At 43.5% G+C, this 18569-nt stretch overlaps 1 protein-coding gene across 1 annotated transcript in view; it reads left to right on the forward strand.

Annotated features, from left to right (window-relative positions):
• Positions 1-400: 400 nt before the first annotated feature.
• Positions 401-18569, forward strand: part of PARD3B (par-3 family cell polarity regulator beta) — a 1141780-nt gene continuing 1123611 nt past the window's right edge. Inside the window, exon 1 of the mRNA XM_052664164.1 lies at positions 401-520. Coding sequence (XP_052520124.1) covers positions 401-520 — 120 coding nt within the window. The remainder of the gene's footprint in view (positions 521-18569) is intronic.

The following is an 18569-nucleotide window of genomic DNA, read 5'->3' on the forward strand; positions in this document are numbered from 1 at the left end:
TCCAGCCCGGGGCTTGGGGCCGACCCCGCCGCCGCCAGGGCCAGGGCCAGGGCCAGGCCGGCAGTTTCGCTTTGGCGGGCGGGGAGCAGCCGCCAGGGCCGGGCCCGGAGCCGGAGCCGGAGCAGGAGCGGGAGGAGCAGCCCGGCCCCCGGCTTCTCCGGCCCCCGGCCTCCTGGGAGGTAGCCCTCCCCGCTGCGCCTGCTCTCAGATCGATTCCCGCCCGCCGGCGGCCGCCTGCCCCGGGCGGAGGGGCGTTGCTGCGAGCCCCTGATCCGGAAGGGGGACCGGGGACAGGCACCCCGGGGTCTCCGCCGGCGCCCGGTGTCCCCTGAGAGTGGGGCCGCGCCCGCCGGCCCAGACACCTGTTCGGCCGGGCCCGGCGTGGTCGCCGGGGGCCAGGATGAAAGTGACCGTGTGTTTCGGCAGGACCGGAATCGTGGTGCCCTGCAAGGAGGGCCAGCTGCGCGTCCGGGAGCTCACACAGCAGGCGCTGCAGCGGTACCTGAAGACCCGCGAGAAGGTGGGCGCGGCGCTGGGGGCGCGCGGGCGGGGCGGAGGAGGGGGCGCGGCTGCGGACTGGCTACCCGGGAGCGCTCCGCCGCCACCGCACCTGCCAGGTACCCCGAGGACAGGGTGGCGACACCCTGGGGACGCAGAGCACCTCGGCGACCTGATTTGTCACGACCTGTGGCCGCAACTTTTGTATGTTGCTAATATGAGGGATCTGGGCGTTTGTGGGCCTTGCTTGTTTCAGGGTGGTGGTTGGAACCGCGGCATCCGAGCCACTTGGAGGCTTGTTTGAACGGCAACATCTGGTGCCCCGGTCCAAGCCCACGGCTTCAAAATCTGCTTTTCAACAAGCTCCCAGGTGATTGCAGTGGCCAGTGAAGTTTGACAAGCACTGCTTGAGAAGTTGTTGGAGCGAACAGACCTCAGGGGAGCACTTGTAGGTGTTGCTTACCTCAGATGTGATTTTTAACCAGCTAAGGCCCGTCCTACTTCTAATCCTTGGGTTAGAAAGTTGATTGGTGTAAGTAACAGATACTCGGAAGTTACAACTAATGGGGCCCTTGGAATTTCAGCCTCTGGAGCTGGCCTCTCTCCATGACTCCAGCAGGAGGTCAGGTGGAAGGATGCGGCGTGCTGACAGCAACCAGTCTACACTTTGCTATTTTTACTTTAACACCTCGCTTTCTATCAGCATTTACTAAATGTGTGGTCAGTGTCAGGTCCGGGGTGACTGTCGAAATGATGACAAAGACTATTCCCAGCTCTGTCCCTGAAGCCAGAAACAAGTGAAATCTAGGTAAGGTTCCAGAAGTGTTTGTAAGTGTGTAAGGCATACTTAAATATTCAGAAGCCATAGCTAGACTCTGGAACTCATACTCAGTGTTTGGGTAACATGCTGGGCCTGTTTCTTTTTTCAAGAAAAAAGTCTCAATGAAAACTTTAAATGAAGTCCTCCAGCGGCATCTTTTTCTTTTGAATCCTCCAAAGGGATATCTTGTTTGCCCCAAATCTTCCTCAAAAAGGACAAATCATAAAGTTTTAATTTAGAGGCCAATGGTTTTCTTAATGCTTTTCCTCATGCTGTGAGAACTGTAGAAATAGTATGTTGGCCAATTTCATGATGGAAAGATGTAGTTTCTTTTAATGTCATCTCGGTTATCCAAGGCATGAAAGCAATTGTTTTTTCTAAACGTATATAGCTGAGGCATTTAAGAAAATCTCTGCATCTCTGTGCCTCCACTTGGAATTATTATACAGGAAAAAATTCCACTCTGGATAAATGCATGTGCATATTTCCTGGAACAGTCAAGAGCTAAAGATGAGTGTAGAGAATGCTCTGTTAATACATTAAATATAATCTCTAAAGCTGGACTTTTTACTAATGGAATTGAGGCAGAGAAGAACAGTAATCAAAGTAGCCTATATAAGTATCTACCTAATGGTTTTTTTCCTTTGTTACAATAGCACATGCTGTTTATATTGTGTAATTCAGTTAAAAATGAAAAGTGACACAAGTTGTCCTTAAAATCCTATTTCCCTAACTTCTGAAAGTAGTCTAAGGTTAAACCTAACCATGCTATTCTAGACAAATTATTAAAGCAAATTTCACTGAGAGGTTGTTTTATAGAGATGATAAACTTATTTTTATTTTTTTAAACATTGTGAAAAATAATTTAATTCTAAAACCTCGAATATTTAGAAATTTGATACATGGAGCTGTCCAAGTAATAGAACTAAGCTCTAAGCTTATAAATAGCACACAGGGAATTAACTATAGGATATTTAATGCATTATAATTTGATCTTAAAAGGTGTTAAAAAACTATCAATATTCTGTACTGAAAGCATAATTTATAATATCACAGATCCCATAATGTAATTGTATTGATCAGTTTACCATTATTACCAGACATTACATTTTTCTGTGTTTACATTTATATATTAGTGAATGTGACATTTAAAGGTCACCTGCAACTAATAAATTCTCCCTCCCTTCTTTGGCTTTTAAAATCTCAATTTAATAACTGGAGAGTGATATTTTTCCCTCCCAAAATACTCCTCTCTCATAGTTTCGTTTTAAATAGCATTGTAATCATAACAAGGCTTTAACTAATATTAAATTATATTCCTAATGGAACTAAAATGTCACGAAATACTCCGATAAAGTCCATGCTTTTATCCATTGAATTTAGAAAATGATGGGAAAAGACCAGAAATATCAAAATTCAATTTCAAAAACAACTTGGCATAAATTCAGTTTCTTTAAATTAGTGAAAGGTTTAAACGGTTTGTTTCTCTGGACAGCGAAGTTTTAAGCCCTTGTGTGTTACTCAGTCGGTCGTGTCCGACTTTGCAACCCAGCGGACTGTAGCCTGCAAGGCTCCTCTGTCCATGGCATTTTCCAGGCAAGGATATTGAAGTGGGTTGCCATTTCTTCCTCTAGAGGCTCTTCCCCAACCCAGGGATTGAACCTGGATCTCCCTCATTGGCAGGTGGATTCTTTACTGTCTGAACCACCAGGGAATCACAGACTTAATGAGGGCCGCAGAAGCTGCAAGCCGATGAGGATGGGCTTACTCAGTAGTAATAACACAACAGCCAAGAGGAATTGTACTTACTTGGTGCAGGCACTGTTCTAGGTGCTTTACGTATATGAAATGACTAACTCCGTGAACGAGGTACTAATATCCCCATTTTACAGATGGGGGAAAAGCAGAGAAGTATGACTAGTGTGTGGTAGAATTGAGATTTGAACCCAGGAACTGTGTTTCCAGGTCCTTACTCTCAGTCATTAATATGGAGCCTAGTAAGTCACTATGCAGTGGAACTTATCATCTTATTTATTTTTTTACAGTTTGTTTTAAAAAAAAATCCATATGTAAACTGCTACAATAACATATCAACCCAATGATAGCAATAGCTATTGTGTTTCTTGTAAAGGGAGGCTTGTGTATGTGCTGAGTCGTGTCCAGCTCTTTGCAACCCCATAGTCTCTAGCCTGCCAGGCTCCTCCGTCCATGGGATTTCCCAGGCTAGAATACTGGAGTGAGTTGCCATTTCCTTCTCTTCCTGATGCACGGATCAAACCTGGTCTCTTGTGTCTCCTCCATTGTCAGCAAATTCTTTACCCCTGAGCCACCCGGGAAGCCTTCAAAGCATCCTCACACTCCTTTAAATCCTATCTTTTAGAGTATAGGTCCATATGTTACAGGTAGAAGTCTGATTTCTGTGAAAAATATTGCAGGATTTGCAAATCAAGTCTGAAGAATCTTCTTCAGTCTAATTACAAATGGAAAAATTGGGCATGATCTCTGAGATACCTGGGTCGAGAGGTAAGGAGGTAAAGAAACACGTTAAGTGGGAACATGAATGTAAATGAAGCCTGTTTCTTCCAGAGCCCTGAATAATTTAGATGGGAGAAAGGCAGATTTCAAGATTGAGGAGAGAGTTGGGGTTTCTACAGTTTGAAGGGTACATGAAGCCCAAGGAGGACAGTCTGGGTTTCATGAGCAGAGGCAGAGCACTGGCCACCTCCAACTGAGAAGAAACAAAGGAAGCTGGTATTTGTGGAATGTGGGAAGCCAGCTGAATCAGCATCAGATAAGGCCAGAAGTAGGTGAGATACTGAAGAAACTGAGGGAGCTTTGGGGAAAGCTTTAATTATGTTCTGAATTCTCTCAGACTTTGAGGTTCCTGTGGCCTCCCTGATGCCTGTCCTTTGATAACCTCTACTAGGGAGGTGAATTGACCAAGGGGCAAGAATTGAGGGATTGCTTGTCTTTGGATCCTGGTAGTTTATCATCATTTCAGGCTCTAAATCCAGTTCAGTTAAGTAGTTAGTGGAAAGGGGACTACTCTTCAGTAGTCAAGGTGGGGATCATTGAGTAATTAGTTAATTAATCATCAAAATTACGCGTCACAGGTGAATGGCTAATTGAACCATATCCTGCAGGGCTCTCAACTTGGTTGATCATTAGTTACCTCTAATTTTAACATTTTAAATAATACATGTTTCAGTCCTTTTCTTCCATGGATTTGGAGTGAAACCTGGGCATCGGTATTAAAAAAAGATACTTCAGATGATACAAATGCCCAGTTAGAATTGAGAATCACTAATCTGCTACTACTACTACTAATCTTTTGGTATCACTGAACTAATTTGATTTTTAAACTCATTTGACAGCAGATAATATGTCTTAGACACCTACGGACCAACTTGTTATTAGTAACTGTCTTTCTGCTCCTATCCTAAGTGCATTCTCCCAGCAGGTGTTCAAATGACTTATTAAATTGAACATTGATTTTATATATAAGTAAATAAGGGGAAGTACTTGTGTTATGCCCAAGTCGCAGAATCTCCCAATGACCACCAGGGAGCTGATATCCGATGCAAAAGCAAGAGAGTTTTTTTTACCAAGCTCGAGCTGGGGCTCCCACCGATACCGACACAGCAGCTATAGGGAGGAGCCCCGAGTTCTGGGTTACATTGCTTATATAGGGTATTCCCACGTGAGAAATTTGAAAAACAGGAGTTTCCGGGTTGGGAGACGTCTAACTGGTTACCTTCTGTGGAAGGGTTAGGTGTTGGTTTCTGATTGGTTTTTATTTTCCCGGGCTGGCCCCGGGTTCTGATTGGTTCCGATTGGTTCCCATTTCCCGGGCTGGCCATGGGTTCTGATTGGTTCCCATTACCTAGGTAGACCACGTTAAGTCAGGAGATTTTGATCTGGGGTCCGATTGGCTCGAGGGTGGTGGGGTGAGGTCAGGGGATTTCCAAAGCCTCTTGGATTTTCAAAGGCTCTTTTCCTGGAACCTTACAAAATGGAGTTTTTCTGTCGACAAAATGGAGTAGCTTAGGTCCTTCACTTGTTCAGTAACAAAAGTATAAATAAGAGTGTATAGTGTGTGCATGTGTGTGAGTTCAGGAGTCGAATAGTATGAACACTGAGTTTATGGGGTAGTGGGTAAGATAGAATTTTTAGGAAGATTTGCAGATCTATGTTTATGAGGATAGTGTTGTTGTTTTTAAAGAAGCATCTGATTGACTTTCAAAATGAATCTCTTCTGTATTCAGATATTTGGAATAATTTGTTGGTTTTACAAGTTGAGGTCAGCTTCCCAGATTGGAATTAGTTAAGAGCAATGGACTCTCCTGGTTGATTGTGAGATCAATTTTAGAATTTGTACAATGACAAGAATTAGGTGTGATATTATGTGTGACTAGCCTGGAAGAAAAAATTAGAACTCTTAAATTCCTGAATTTTTCAGCTTTTGATGTCTTGTTTCCAGATGATAAGTTTCCTTTATACATAAGCTAGGACCACACTGAATTCCCCAAATGCTTTTCAGTTTATTGGGCAGTGACTAACTTGAGTGCTTTATTTCCTATTCAGTTCTCTCCTCTCCCAATGTGTGAACTAGATGCTCTTTCCAGCATGTAGACAGGACTGACTCACCATCAGCAAGGCGCATGCTTCTAACTTGGTTTTGGTTCTGTTGCTTGACTTGCATTGAGCAGCCTCTAAGTTTGCAAACACAGGGCTCGTGGGGTTTGCTATGACCCACAGAAGTGTTTTTTAAGTTCTGCTCAGTGTTATATTTTGAATTTTGCCATGTTTAAATAATACTGAGATTTCATGCAAAACTTCAGATTTCTATCTTTTAGGGAAAAAAGAATCAGAAGCTCTGAGACTACTGGGCTTTACTTCCCCACATGGCAGCCTTCAGTTGGAGCTGAGGTTAGACACCTCTTTAGAAGGACTCATTATCCTCTAGTCCCCATTATTACCATCCCAATAGATGAGTGTAAGTAGTTGTTTTCCAGTGAGAGTGCTCTTAACAAGATTATCAGGATGTGACAGCTAAGAGCCATGGTTACTTTTCAGTCCTTATTTTTTGATATCTCACCTTTTAAAACTCTCTCTACCCAGAATTTCTAAACATGTCTCTGTCTTCTGTGTCTTTGCAGGGGCATCCAATACGGTTTCCCTTGTGTGCTGGTGCCTCGGGGTTCTTTGCTTTATTTCAGTTGGATCTCATCCATTCCATGGCTTCAGCTTCCCTCAGGCACACACCTCTAGTCTTGAACTTGCTGTCGACCTCAATATCCAGCAGCTTCTGGACTTCACCACCTTGATGTCCCATACATAGTTTAAGCCCGGCTTGTTCTCTGTCCTTCTGCATGTCTCCATCCTCCTGTCCTGGTGGTTCAGATAGTAAAGAATCCACCAGCAGTGAGGGAGACCTGGGTTTGATCCCTGGGTTGGGAAGATCTCCTGGGGGAGGAAATGGCAATCCACTCCAGTATTCTTGCCTGGAGAATCGCCACGGACAGAGGAGCCTGGTGAGCTATAGTTCATGAGGTTGCAAAGAGTTGGACTCAGATGAGTGACTAAACACATACACATCCTCCTGTAGACTCTTTCTTCATTTCTGGTACCACCATTCCCCTGGTTGTCTAATTCAGAAACCGGAAATCCTTTGTTCCTTGATGACCTCTCATCCTCCATATTCTATTACTTGTCTGGTTGGTCAGAAAAGTCCTTTGATGCTTCCATGTGGTATTTCTTAGATCTGCTTCCTCCTTTCTGCCCCACACCAGTCCTTTCTCATTCCTACTGTGGGGAACTGCAGCAGACCCGTAATTGGCCTTTCTGCCATTCAGTTCAGTTCAGTCACTCAGTCATGTCCAACTCTTTGCAACCCCATGAACCGCAGCATGCCAGGCCTGCCTGTCCATCGCCAACCGCAGCATGCCAGGAGTCCATCACCAACTCCTGGAGTCCACCCAAACCTGTGTTCATTGAGTTGGTGATTCCATCCAACCACCTCATCCTCTGTTGTCCCCTTCTCCTCCTGCCCTCAATCCTTCCCAGTATCAGGGTCTTTTCAAATGAGTCAGTTCGCATCAGGGGGCCAAAGTATTGGAGTTTCAGCCTCAACATCAGTCCTTCCAATGAACACCCAAGGTCTGATCTTCTTTAGGATGGACTGGTTGGATCTCCTTGCAGTCCAAGGGACTCTCCAGAGTCTTCTCCAACACCACAGTTAGCTCCCAATTCTTTCAAACTGGTCTGCATTGAGGACCTTACAGCTGTAGATCTGATCCTGTCTGGAGTATTGCTGGGATATGTGAATGGCTCTTCACTGCTATTACGTGAAAACCCACTTTGCTTCTGGGTCCAGTATCTTCTCTATTCCTTTATACCCTTTAAATTCACACATGTGATGTAAAACTTTCACATTTTCCCCCACCCCAAGTGAATCTTGCTCATCTTTTGGGATGAAACTTCAACTGCCTCTTCTCTAGGAATTCCCGTCCTCCCTTTTCCCTCACCGTCACTTAGGGGCTTCATACTTGTGTTCCTGTAACTCGCTGTGCAGTGTTTTTATTTTGAAAACCGTATCTTACATTATACTGTCTACTCATCAGGGTCTTCTAACTTAACAGGCAAGCCCCCAAAGGACAGTGGTTTATCGCTTTCTCAGGGGGAGGTGGGGTCTATGACCCATGCAGCCACCTACTGCTGTTCCTTTTGCTTTTGGGTTTTCTGCAGATTCCCTGCCCTGTGCCAGCTGGTGAGCAAGGAGAGTGTGGAGGATGCCACAGAAGCCTGGGGGCTTGGCCTGGAAGTGGCAGACATCACTTGTGCCAGCATTCCACTGGTCACACTGGCCGTGCAGTGGGCCATGCAGTCTAGATGCAGTGGGCCAGGGAAAGAAGTCCATGTGAATGCAGGAGAGGAACTGGCCGGGCCTGACCACAGAGTGCAACCATTCTGTCTCCTCCACTCTACGTTGAACTGTTTAAGAACACTGAGTCTTATTTATTCTCCTATCCCTGTTTTTAGCACAGTACCAGATATATAGTATGTATACCAGAAATGCTTGTTAAATTGTATCACCTTTCACATTGCTTTCTTTCATAAAAATGAGAATGACCTCATATTCAACACTATGCTTTGTAAGAAATCTTTATATGTGGTGTAGTTTTATAAAGAAAGTCTAAATGCAACTTTTCTCTTGATTATCTTCAAATACGTCATCAAATCCACATGTGCTGTAGGCAGTAGTTGAGTGGCCCATTATATCTGCCGCACTGATTGTCTTAAATAACAGCTTCAAATGTTGACAGGTTGACTCTGTTCGCAGATTCTCGAGGCTGAGCGCTCTGCAGTTCCGGATTTTTAGCAAAGGAACATCATAATGTTTTTGTTTCATGGAGATTTGTGCAATGCTGCCCTTTACATTTGAACAGTGTTTGATTTTCAGTGTCTTATTTATTAATTTCATGTTGATTTAAGAAATGATTCTGGACTATCTCATTTGGGTGGATCCTTTATTTTTGAAAGGCACTGTCACTGCACCTTGGGGCTGCCAAATTAGCTCTGTCTCCCATCTCGGGCTCTACCATTCTTTTGATTGCTGGACTCTTTCTCTGTGGATTGCAATGAGACAGAATTGCAGGATACCAAGAGACAGGATGGTTTAAAAGGTTTCACTCTCAATTCAGTCTCTGTCAGATTCAGTACTAAGTATCATCCAGGTAAATACACCCTGTACTGCTCTTGTCCTTCACCTCAAGAAAGGATATATTAAACTGATCAGGTGGTCCTGGGCCCCAGAGGAGGAGCTGGTGGGGCCATTTGGGGATGGAGGCAGATAACAGAAGAGATGTCTGCAGCTCTCAGCTAAGCCACCATCAGCATGACTAGAGACCCACACTGGCAGGGGAAGTGATCAGACCCAATCTGCCAGCTTCACTTGAGACAGAAATTAAGGGTATGTGGGAGAGCGCTGACAGTAGACTTCTGATACCTTTTTTAGGGAGATTTAGAGTGAGTCTTGCTACTATTCTTTATTTGCACAGACATCAACTCTAGAAAGACTAAACACTAGGTAAAGGTGGGTTTCTGACAAGGGATGTATAGACAGGGTTTGTACTCCTCCCTGTTTATAGATAGGTGGCCTGTATTGGGAAAAAGGTGGAGAGAGAGTGGGGCACCTAATTTAAGAATGGTGGGTGAAACCTGCATCTCTTAATGCCATCTACATCACATGAAAAAGTATGTCACATATTCAGTGAGACCTTAGCCTGACCCCCAGGTAGTGGATGCTTTGCTACAGTTGCTTTCGATGATCTGACAATCCAAATGCCACTTCAGTTACTTCAGAGAAGATTTATGAAGAGTGACATTGGGTCAAGCATTCTGGGGATATAGAATAAAATAAGACATGTTCCCTGCCCCCATCAGGCTAATAAACTAATATGGCAGAGAAAGGAATGTAGATAAGTAACATGGTGTAGTAGACAGGTTTGGAGTGGTAGATGGAAGAGAGGGGTCACCTTTAACTTTGGAGCAGGGAGAGATAAGGAAGGCATGCCAATTTCACCAGGAGTTACACGTGGGCAGGCTTTAGAAAGAATGGCCAACTGCTGGGCAGTAAGGGATGGGAGGGTGTTGGAAAGAGAGGGAGAGGCTGCCTGCCTCTGACTGAGGATTGGTTCAGTTCAGTCGATCAGTCGTGTCCAACTCCTTTTGACCCCATGGACTGAAGCGCACCAGGCCACCCTGTCCATCACCAACACTTGGAGTTTACTCACACTCATGTCCATGAGTCGGTGATGCCATCCAACCACCTCATCCTCTGTCGATCCCTTCTCCTCCCACCTTCAATCTTTCCCAGCATCAGGGTCTTTTCAAATGAGTCAGCTCTTTGCATCAGGTGGCCAAAGTATTGGCATTTCAGCCTCAACATCAATCCTTACAATGAATATTCAGGACTGATCTCCTTTAGGATAGACTGTTTGGATCTCCTTGCAGTCCAAGGGACTCTCAAGAGTCTTCTCCAACACCTCAGTTCAAAAGTATCAGTTCTTCGGCACTCAGCTTTCTTTATAGTCCAACTCTCACATCTGTGCATGACTACTGGAAAAAACATAGCCTTGACTAGATGGACTTTTGTTGGCAAAGTAATGTCTCTGGTTTTTAATATGCTGTCTAGATTGGTCATAACTTTTCTTCCAAGAAGTAAGCGTCTTTTAATTTCATGGCTGCAATCACTATCTGCAGTGATTTTGGAGCCCCCCATAATAAAGTCTGACACTATTTCCACTGTTTCCCCATCTATTTGCCATGAGGTGATGGGCCCAGATGCCATGATCTTAGTTTTCTGAATGTTGAGCTTTAAGCCAGCTTTTTCACTCTTTTCTTTCACTTTCATCAAGAGGCTCTTTAGCTGCCATAATGGTTATCTGCATATCTGAGGTTATTGATATTTCTCCCAGCAGACTCAATTCCAGCTTGTGCTTCATCCAGCCCAGTGTTTCTCATGATGTACTCTGCACATAAATTAAATAAGCAGGGTGACCATATACAGCCTTGATGTACTGCTTTTCCTATTTGGAACCAGTCTGTTGTTCCATGTCCAGTTCTAACTGTTCCTTCCTGACCTGCATACAGATTTCTCAAGAGGCAGGTCAGGTGGTCTGGTATTCCCATCTCTTTCAGAATTTTCCAGAGTTTGTGGTGATCCACACAGTCAAAGACTTTGGCATAGTCAATAAAGCAGAAATAGATGTTTTTCTGGAACTCTCTTCCTTTCTTGGTGATCCAGCGGATGTTGGCAATTTGATCTCTGGTTCGTCTGCTTTTTCTAAAACCAGCTTGAACATCTGGAAGTTCTTGGTTCATGTATTGTTGAATCCTGGCTTGGAGAATTTTGAGCATTAGTTAACTAACGTGTGAGATGAGTGCAGTTGTGTGGTAGTTTGAGCATTCTTTGGGCATTGCCTTTTTTTGGGGATTGGAATGAAAACTGACCTTTTCCAGTCCTGTGGCCACTGCTGTATTTTCCAAATTTACTGGTATAGTGAGCACAGCACTTTCACAGCATCATCTTTCAGGATTTGAAATAGCTCAACTGGAATTCCATCACCTCCACTAGCTTTGTTCGTAGTGATGCTTCCTACTGCTGCTGCTGCTGCTGCTAAATTGCTTCAGTCGTGTCCGACTCTGTGCGACCCCATAGTCAGCAGCCCACCAGGCTCCCCCGTCCCTGGGATTCTCCAGGCAAGAACACTGGAGTGGGTTGCCATTTCCTTCTCCAGTGCATGAAAGTGAAAAGTGAAAGTGAAGTCACTCAGTCGTGTCCGACTCCTAGCGACCCCATGGACTGCAGCCCACCAGGCCCCTCTGTCCATGGGATTTTCCAGGCAAGAGTACTGGAGTGGGGTGCCATTGCCTTCTCTGGATGCTTCCTAAGGCCCACTTAATTTCACATTCTAGGATGTCTGGCTGTAGGTGAGTGATCACACCATTGTGATTATCTGGGTCATGAAGATCTTTCTGTATAGTTCTTCTGTGTATTTTTGCCACCTCTTCTTAATATCTTCTGCTTCTGTTAGGTCCATACCATTTCTGTCCTTTATTGAGCCCATCTTTGCATGAAATGTTCCCTTGGTATCTCTAATTTTCTTGGAGAGATCTCTAGTCTTTCCCATTGTATTGTTTTCCTCTGTTTCTTTGCACTGATCACTGAAGAAAGCTTTCTTATCTCTCCTTGCTATTCTTTGGAATTCTGCATTCAAATGGGTATATCTTTCCTTTACTCCTTTGCTTTTCACTTCTCTTCTTTTCTCAGCTATTTGTAAGGCCTCCTTAGACAGCCATTTTGCTTTTTTACATTTCTTTTTCTTGGGAATGGTCTTGATCCCTGTCTCCTATACAATGTCGCGAACCTCCATCCATAGTTCATCAGGCACTCTATCAGATCTAGTCCCTTAAATCTATTTCTCACTTCTACTGTATAATCGTAAGGGATTTGATTTAGGTCATACCTGAATGGTCTAGTGGTTTTCCCTACTCTTTTCAATTTAGGTCTAAATTTGGCAATAAGGAGTTTATGATCTGAGTCACAGTCAGCTCCCATTCTTGTTTTTGCTGACTGTATAGAGCTTCTCCAGCTTTGGCTGCAAAGAATATAATCAGTCTGATTTTGGTGTGGATCATCTGGTTATGTCCATGTGTAGAGTTTTCTCTTTTTGTTGTTGGAAGAGGGTGTTTGCGATGACCAGTGCATTCTCTTTGCAAGACTCTGTTAGCCTTTGCCCTGCTTCATTCTATACTCTAAGGCCAAATTTTCCTGTTACTCCAGGTTTCTTGATGTCCTAATTTTGCATTCCAGTCCCCTATAATGAAAAGGATATCTTTTCTGGGTGTTAGTTCTAGAAGGTCTTGTAGGTCTTCATAGAACCGTTCAACTTCAGCTTCTTCAGCGTTACTGGTCGGGCATAGACTTGGATTACTGTGATATTGAATGATTTGCCTTGGAAATGAACAGATATCATTCTGTCATTTTTGAGATTGCATCCAAGTACTGCATTTTGGACTCTTTTGTTGACTGTGATGGCTACTCCATTTCTTCTAAGGGATTCCTGCCCATAGTTGTAGATATAATGATTATCTGAGTTAAATTCACCGATTCCAGTCCATTTTAGTTCACTGATTCCTGAAATGGCGATGTTTACTCTTGCCATCTCTTGTTTGACCACTTCCAATTTGCCTTGATTCATGGACCTAATGTTCCAGGTTCCTATGCAATACTGGTCTAAAGAGCAGCATGGAGCCTTACTTCCATCACCAGTCATATCCACAACTGAGGATAGACAAGGTTTTTTGGAGGTATGTCAAGAGAACAACAATATGGAAAGTTTCCTAAAGCTGATTGTGAGAGGGAAAAGTAGGAAAAAGGCTGTAAGAAGAAGCCAGAGTCCAAGCTAGGGGCCCTTTGGTATGACTGTCTAAAGAGCATGCAGAGTCAGTAGAACATTCTGGGCAGCGTGGTGATAGTGTTTTTCTGTTTTTCTGTCGATTGTCCTAGAGGATGGAGGCAGAGGGAGCTGGGAATGGAGGTGGAAAACTGGTCCATGTCCTGGCTGTAGGAGTGCAGGTTAGATATACAGAAGCAGAAGAGGAAATGGGCTTGGGAATTTCAGGGGCAAAGAAATCAGACTCGGTACTTGACCTTCTATGGCAGGGATCTCTGACATCTGGGATCTAATGCCTGATGATCTGAGGTGGAGCTGATGTGATAATAATAGAAATAAGTTCACAATAAATATAATGTACTTCAATCATCCTGAAACCATTCCTCCCTCTACCTCCCCTTCCCCTGCTCCACGTCTGCCCCCCCACTCCCCACCCCTTATTCGTGGAAAAATTGTCTTGCATGGAACTAGTCCCTAGTGCTGAAAAGGTTAGGGACCACTGCTTTGTGGTATAGGAAGCATGGGTACAAATGAGGGAGAGGGAGCCCGCTGAGGTTTATGTCTTCATAGTTTATAGACTGCCCATTGACCATGCTTGTGTTCTAGATATTGCAGCTTGGGGCTCCAGAGATGAGTGAGACATGGTCTGTGCCCTCCACGAGCCCCAAAGGTGGGGGCTAGGAGAGGTGGGAGGCTGAAGATGGATGAAAGTCTTGCCGGGGAGTGTTTGAGGGCATAGCTAAGATCATAAATCATGAGTTCATAAAGGTGCCGATCTTTTGCATCAGCTTTTTGGCATTGGGTTAGAGCCTTGATTCAAGATTGGGATTGGGGGCAGATGTGGAAAAAATGTGGCGTCCAGAAATAAAAGTGGTCAGACTGAGTTGATGAAGGTGTGAACTGTATTGGTGGCTTTCAGCCTTCTGTCTGCCCCTCGAAATGCACTCCTGTGACCTGAGAGGCTGAGTCGTGTGGGCTGTCTTGCTCTGTGATGTCTAGTTGGCATCAGCCATGGGAGGAGTCCCAGCAGGAGGCAGCTCCCTTCTGTTGCGTTACCATGGGCTGGCTGCCTCCCTTTACTGAAGGACACAACTTCCAACATATCGCCCTCCCTGCATACCTGTCTGCACTCCATTCCCTGGCCCCTTGGGTACCAGATGGTAGCGACCTCTCTACTTAGGAGTGCTCTCCCTTGATGTTTTTCCTTAATCCTGGGGAAACCTTTAGAAATAGGTTCTTTATTCAACTCCTAAGTGCCCAGTTTGAGTGAACCATCTATTTCCTGCCAGAACTTGGATTGATAAATAAAGTAGTGATAAGTTTTCCTTTATGACACAGTACCCACAACACACATATACAAATGAAGTCAGGAGGATGGTAACCCTTACTTAACCCTAATGATACGCTCTTATTTTTTATTCTACTGTTTTTTTTTTTTTAAAGTAGTTGGAATATACTACATTTATTTCACTGCTCGCTGATGGATTAGGGCCCACAGTTAGAAAACCAATGGGATTACCTGATGTATAGGAGGCATTGGATGGATCATCAAGTTAGATGGCTCTAGAAATTTCCACAGGTCCAAGACCCCATTTTTTTTTTTTTTTTATTGGTTGAGGTAAAGTGTGAGGCTGAAAGTAAATTCCTAACAGGTATGCATTACCAGGGTTTAAATTGCAGTCTATGGATTTTAAGGCCAAGTATCTTATATGGATAAGATTTAGGTCTTTACCTTTCTGAATGGCCAGCACATGAGCTCGGAGTCATCTTGGCCCAGACTTTCAGGTGGCTTGATAAAATCTTGGAGAAAATGAAAGAATTTCACTTGTGATCCCATATTTCTTTCATCATGACATAGTCATAGTATTGGTAACTTTAATGTTAGGTTATGGATTACTCCCTTTTGTAGCCAAGAATTGAGGAAATGCAAGATGGATAAATAATCCTTGTCTGTATTTATAGGCACATTTATAGAGACTCAGTGGGCTTGAGTTTTGACAGCAGTGTTTGATCAGAGACATTTTCTCAGAACCTTAAAAAAAAAACACAAAACTGCAGTTCAGAAATCTCTAGTTAAAAAAAAAACCAAAAGAAAAAAAAAAAACACCCTTTTTTTGTTTTGTTTTGTTTTTCATTAGAAAGAAAGTGAAGTCACTCAAGTCACGTCCAACTCTTTGCGACCCCATGGACTGTAGCCCACCAGGCTTCTCTGTTCATGGAATTTTCCAGGCAGGAATACTGGAGTGGGTTGCCATTTCCTTCTCCAGGGGATCTTCCCCACCCAGGGATCGAACCCAGGTCTCCCGCATTGCAGGCACATGCTTTACTGTCTGAGCCACCAGGGAAGCCATTTTTCATTGCTGCTAACTAAATTTGCATTTCAGATCTTTCTGCCTTTCCTTTTACTTTTGTCTGTGAGTGAGGAGAGCTGTGTGGGACTGTGGCCATGGAGAGTGAAGTACGGTCTGTTGTGTCTGAGTCTGTGCAACAACCCCATGGACAGTAGCCCACCAGGCTCCTCTGTCCATGAGATTTCTCAGGCAAGGAGACTGGAATGGGTTGTCATTTCCTACTCCAGGAGATCTTCCCTATCCAAGGACTGAACTGTGTCTCTGGTGTCTCCTACACTGGCAGGCGGATTTGCGCCACCTAGGAAGTCCTTATGGGTAGTGAGGAGCCCTCTGTTGCTGTGTTAGTTTCCTAGAACCACAGTGACAAAGTATCATGAGCTGGGTAGCCACAATGGGTGGCTTAAAACAAATACATTTTTCACAGCTCTGAAGGCTAGAGGTTCAAAATTAACATGTTGGCAGGCTCATGCTCCCTTTGAAGCCTCCCATAGAAGAACCTTCCTTGCCCCTTCCAGATTCTTTTGTGCCTAGACGTTCCTTAGCTTGTGGCAGTGTAACTCCAATCTCTGCCTTCATTTTTACATGGCTGTCTTCCCTCTGTGTCTTTCTCATCATATAAAAACAGAAATACATATATATGTATATATATGTATGTATAGGTGTGTGGCTGAGTCCCTTTGCTGTCCGCCTGAAACTATCATGACATTGTTAATATGCTATACTCCCAACATAAAAAGTTAAATAAACAATGCACGATGCTTGTTAAAAAAATAAAGTGTTCAAACATTATAAAAGGTACAAAAAACCCAGATCACATCAGATTAGGACTTACCCCAGTGACCTTACTTAAGGTGCTTACATCTGTGAAGACCCTGTTTCTAAACAAGGTTGCATTCACAGAGTTAGGAGTTCCGCATATCTTTTGTGGGGACAGTTCAACTCCTTAACAATTGGTATTCAGTTCAGTGCATTTTTCCTATTTTTAGAGTAAGAGACTTTGAGAAAATTCTGTGAATTCTTCATTGCTTTCCCCACAATGTTACTCTCTATTCCTCAAGTTTTTACTCCAAAATGATCCACAGATAACTTGCTTCCTGCTTTATTGAGAAATAAAGGTCTTATGGTCTGATATTACTTACTATTACCTTCTGCATTTCCTTGTGCATTTTGGCATCTCTGCCCTTGTTCTCAGCTAAGTCTTCAGATGACCCCGTTGAGACACACATTTGTCCTAAATTCTGCCTCATCCCAGGTCCTTTGTGGGCTGGCTTCCTTGAGCAATTGATTGAAGTCCTGGGACTTGCTTGAATTGATCCTCTAAAGTCTATAATTAAGTTAGTGTTTTTGAGCACCTATGCTGTTCCATACACAGTCCCTTTCCTTCGGGGCTTCCCAGTTTAGTTGGAGAGACACACATACTTAACCGAAAACAGAGCAACAGCCAGGTGGCCAGATGAGTTCTCCAGGCAGTAAGGAGGGAGAGAGCTCACAGTTGCCAAGTGTGAAAAATGGGTAAAATCTAGATAAATGAAAGAAGGGGGGGGGAGTGTCATTTGGCAGAGATAAAGAAAATAGACACATTGCAACAGTTCTCAGACTTACTGGTCTCAACAGCCCTCTTCACTCTTCCATTTTAGAGGAACTGAAAGGGCTTTTCTGTTGCAGATCATATCTATCCATATTTACCATATCAGAAAAAGTGAGAAATTAAAATAATATATTTAATTGATTTAGAATAACCAGTCCATAACAAGGTCACCTGTTGTCATGAAAATGACTATATTTTTCAAAGCAAAAGAAAAAAAAATTAGTGAAAAGAGTGACAGTGTAACATTTTTGCCATTCTCTTTGCTGCCTGCTTGTTAGACAGTTGGATTCTCAAATGTGCCTGCTTGTTTATTCAGTCTGTTGCAGTGTATTGTTTTGGTTGAAATACGTGAAGGAAATCCTGCCTCACACAGATATGTAACTGGAAGAAGGAGGAGCATTTCAAATAACTGTAGATAAGCTTTTTGTATATTACATGCAGATCTAACAAGTGATGGTTTTTCCAGTAGTCATGTATGGATGGATGTGAGAATTGGACCATATAAAAGGTTGAGCGCCAAAGAATTGATGCTTTTGAACTGTGGTGCTGGAAAAGACTCTTGAGAGTGCTTTGGACTGCAAGGAGATCAGAGCAGTCAATCCTAAAGGAAATCAATCCTGAATATTCATTGGAAGGACTGATGCTGAAGCTCCAAAACTTTGGCCACCTGCTGCGAAGAGCCAACTCATTGGTAAAGACCCTGCTGGGAAACATTGAGGGCAGGAGGAGAAGGGGATGACAGAGGATGAGATGGTTAAATGGCGCTACTGATTCAATGGACATGAGTTTGAGCAAGCTCCGTGAGTTGGTGATGGACAGGGAAGCCTGGCATGCTGCAGTCCATGGAGTCGCAAAGAGGTGGACATGACTGAACAACAACAGCTGGAGGCCACTCGCAGAGGTCACCTTCCTTTCCTGGTGGTCACTTACAGTTCTGTATCATGTGGAACTTACCCAGACTGGCTTATTACTTCATCAAGCCAGCAAGTAGGATCTCTAAAGTTGGAATCTTATATAACATAATTATGGGAGTGAATCTTAAAAGGAGTGCTTTCTTAAAGATTAATTGACAAGTGGAATCTGATACCATACTAGTAAAATTTTCGTACTCTGTTATGTTATAACCCATTCCTTTGTGTTGTATTTTGAATAAATCTTCTATCCTTGTGTGATGTTGTAACATCATACATTGGTTATTTGGAAAACACTTGTTCACTGGGTTATGCCAGTCTTCTAAATGTTGATACATTTCATTATACAATTTCAAAAGCCATATACATTGATATTATCATCAATTTCATCAGGTGAAAGTATTGTGAAACTATTAAGCTCACAGTGGTAGATATAGTTTT

Source organism: Budorcas taxicolor, chromosome 2 (genome assembly GCF_023091745.1).
Source record: "Budorcas taxicolor isolate Tak-1 chromosome 2, Takin1.1, whole genome shotgun sequence".
NCBI classification, from domain to species: Eukaryota; Metazoa; Chordata; class Mammalia; order Artiodactyla; family Bovidae; genus Budorcas; species Budorcas taxicolor.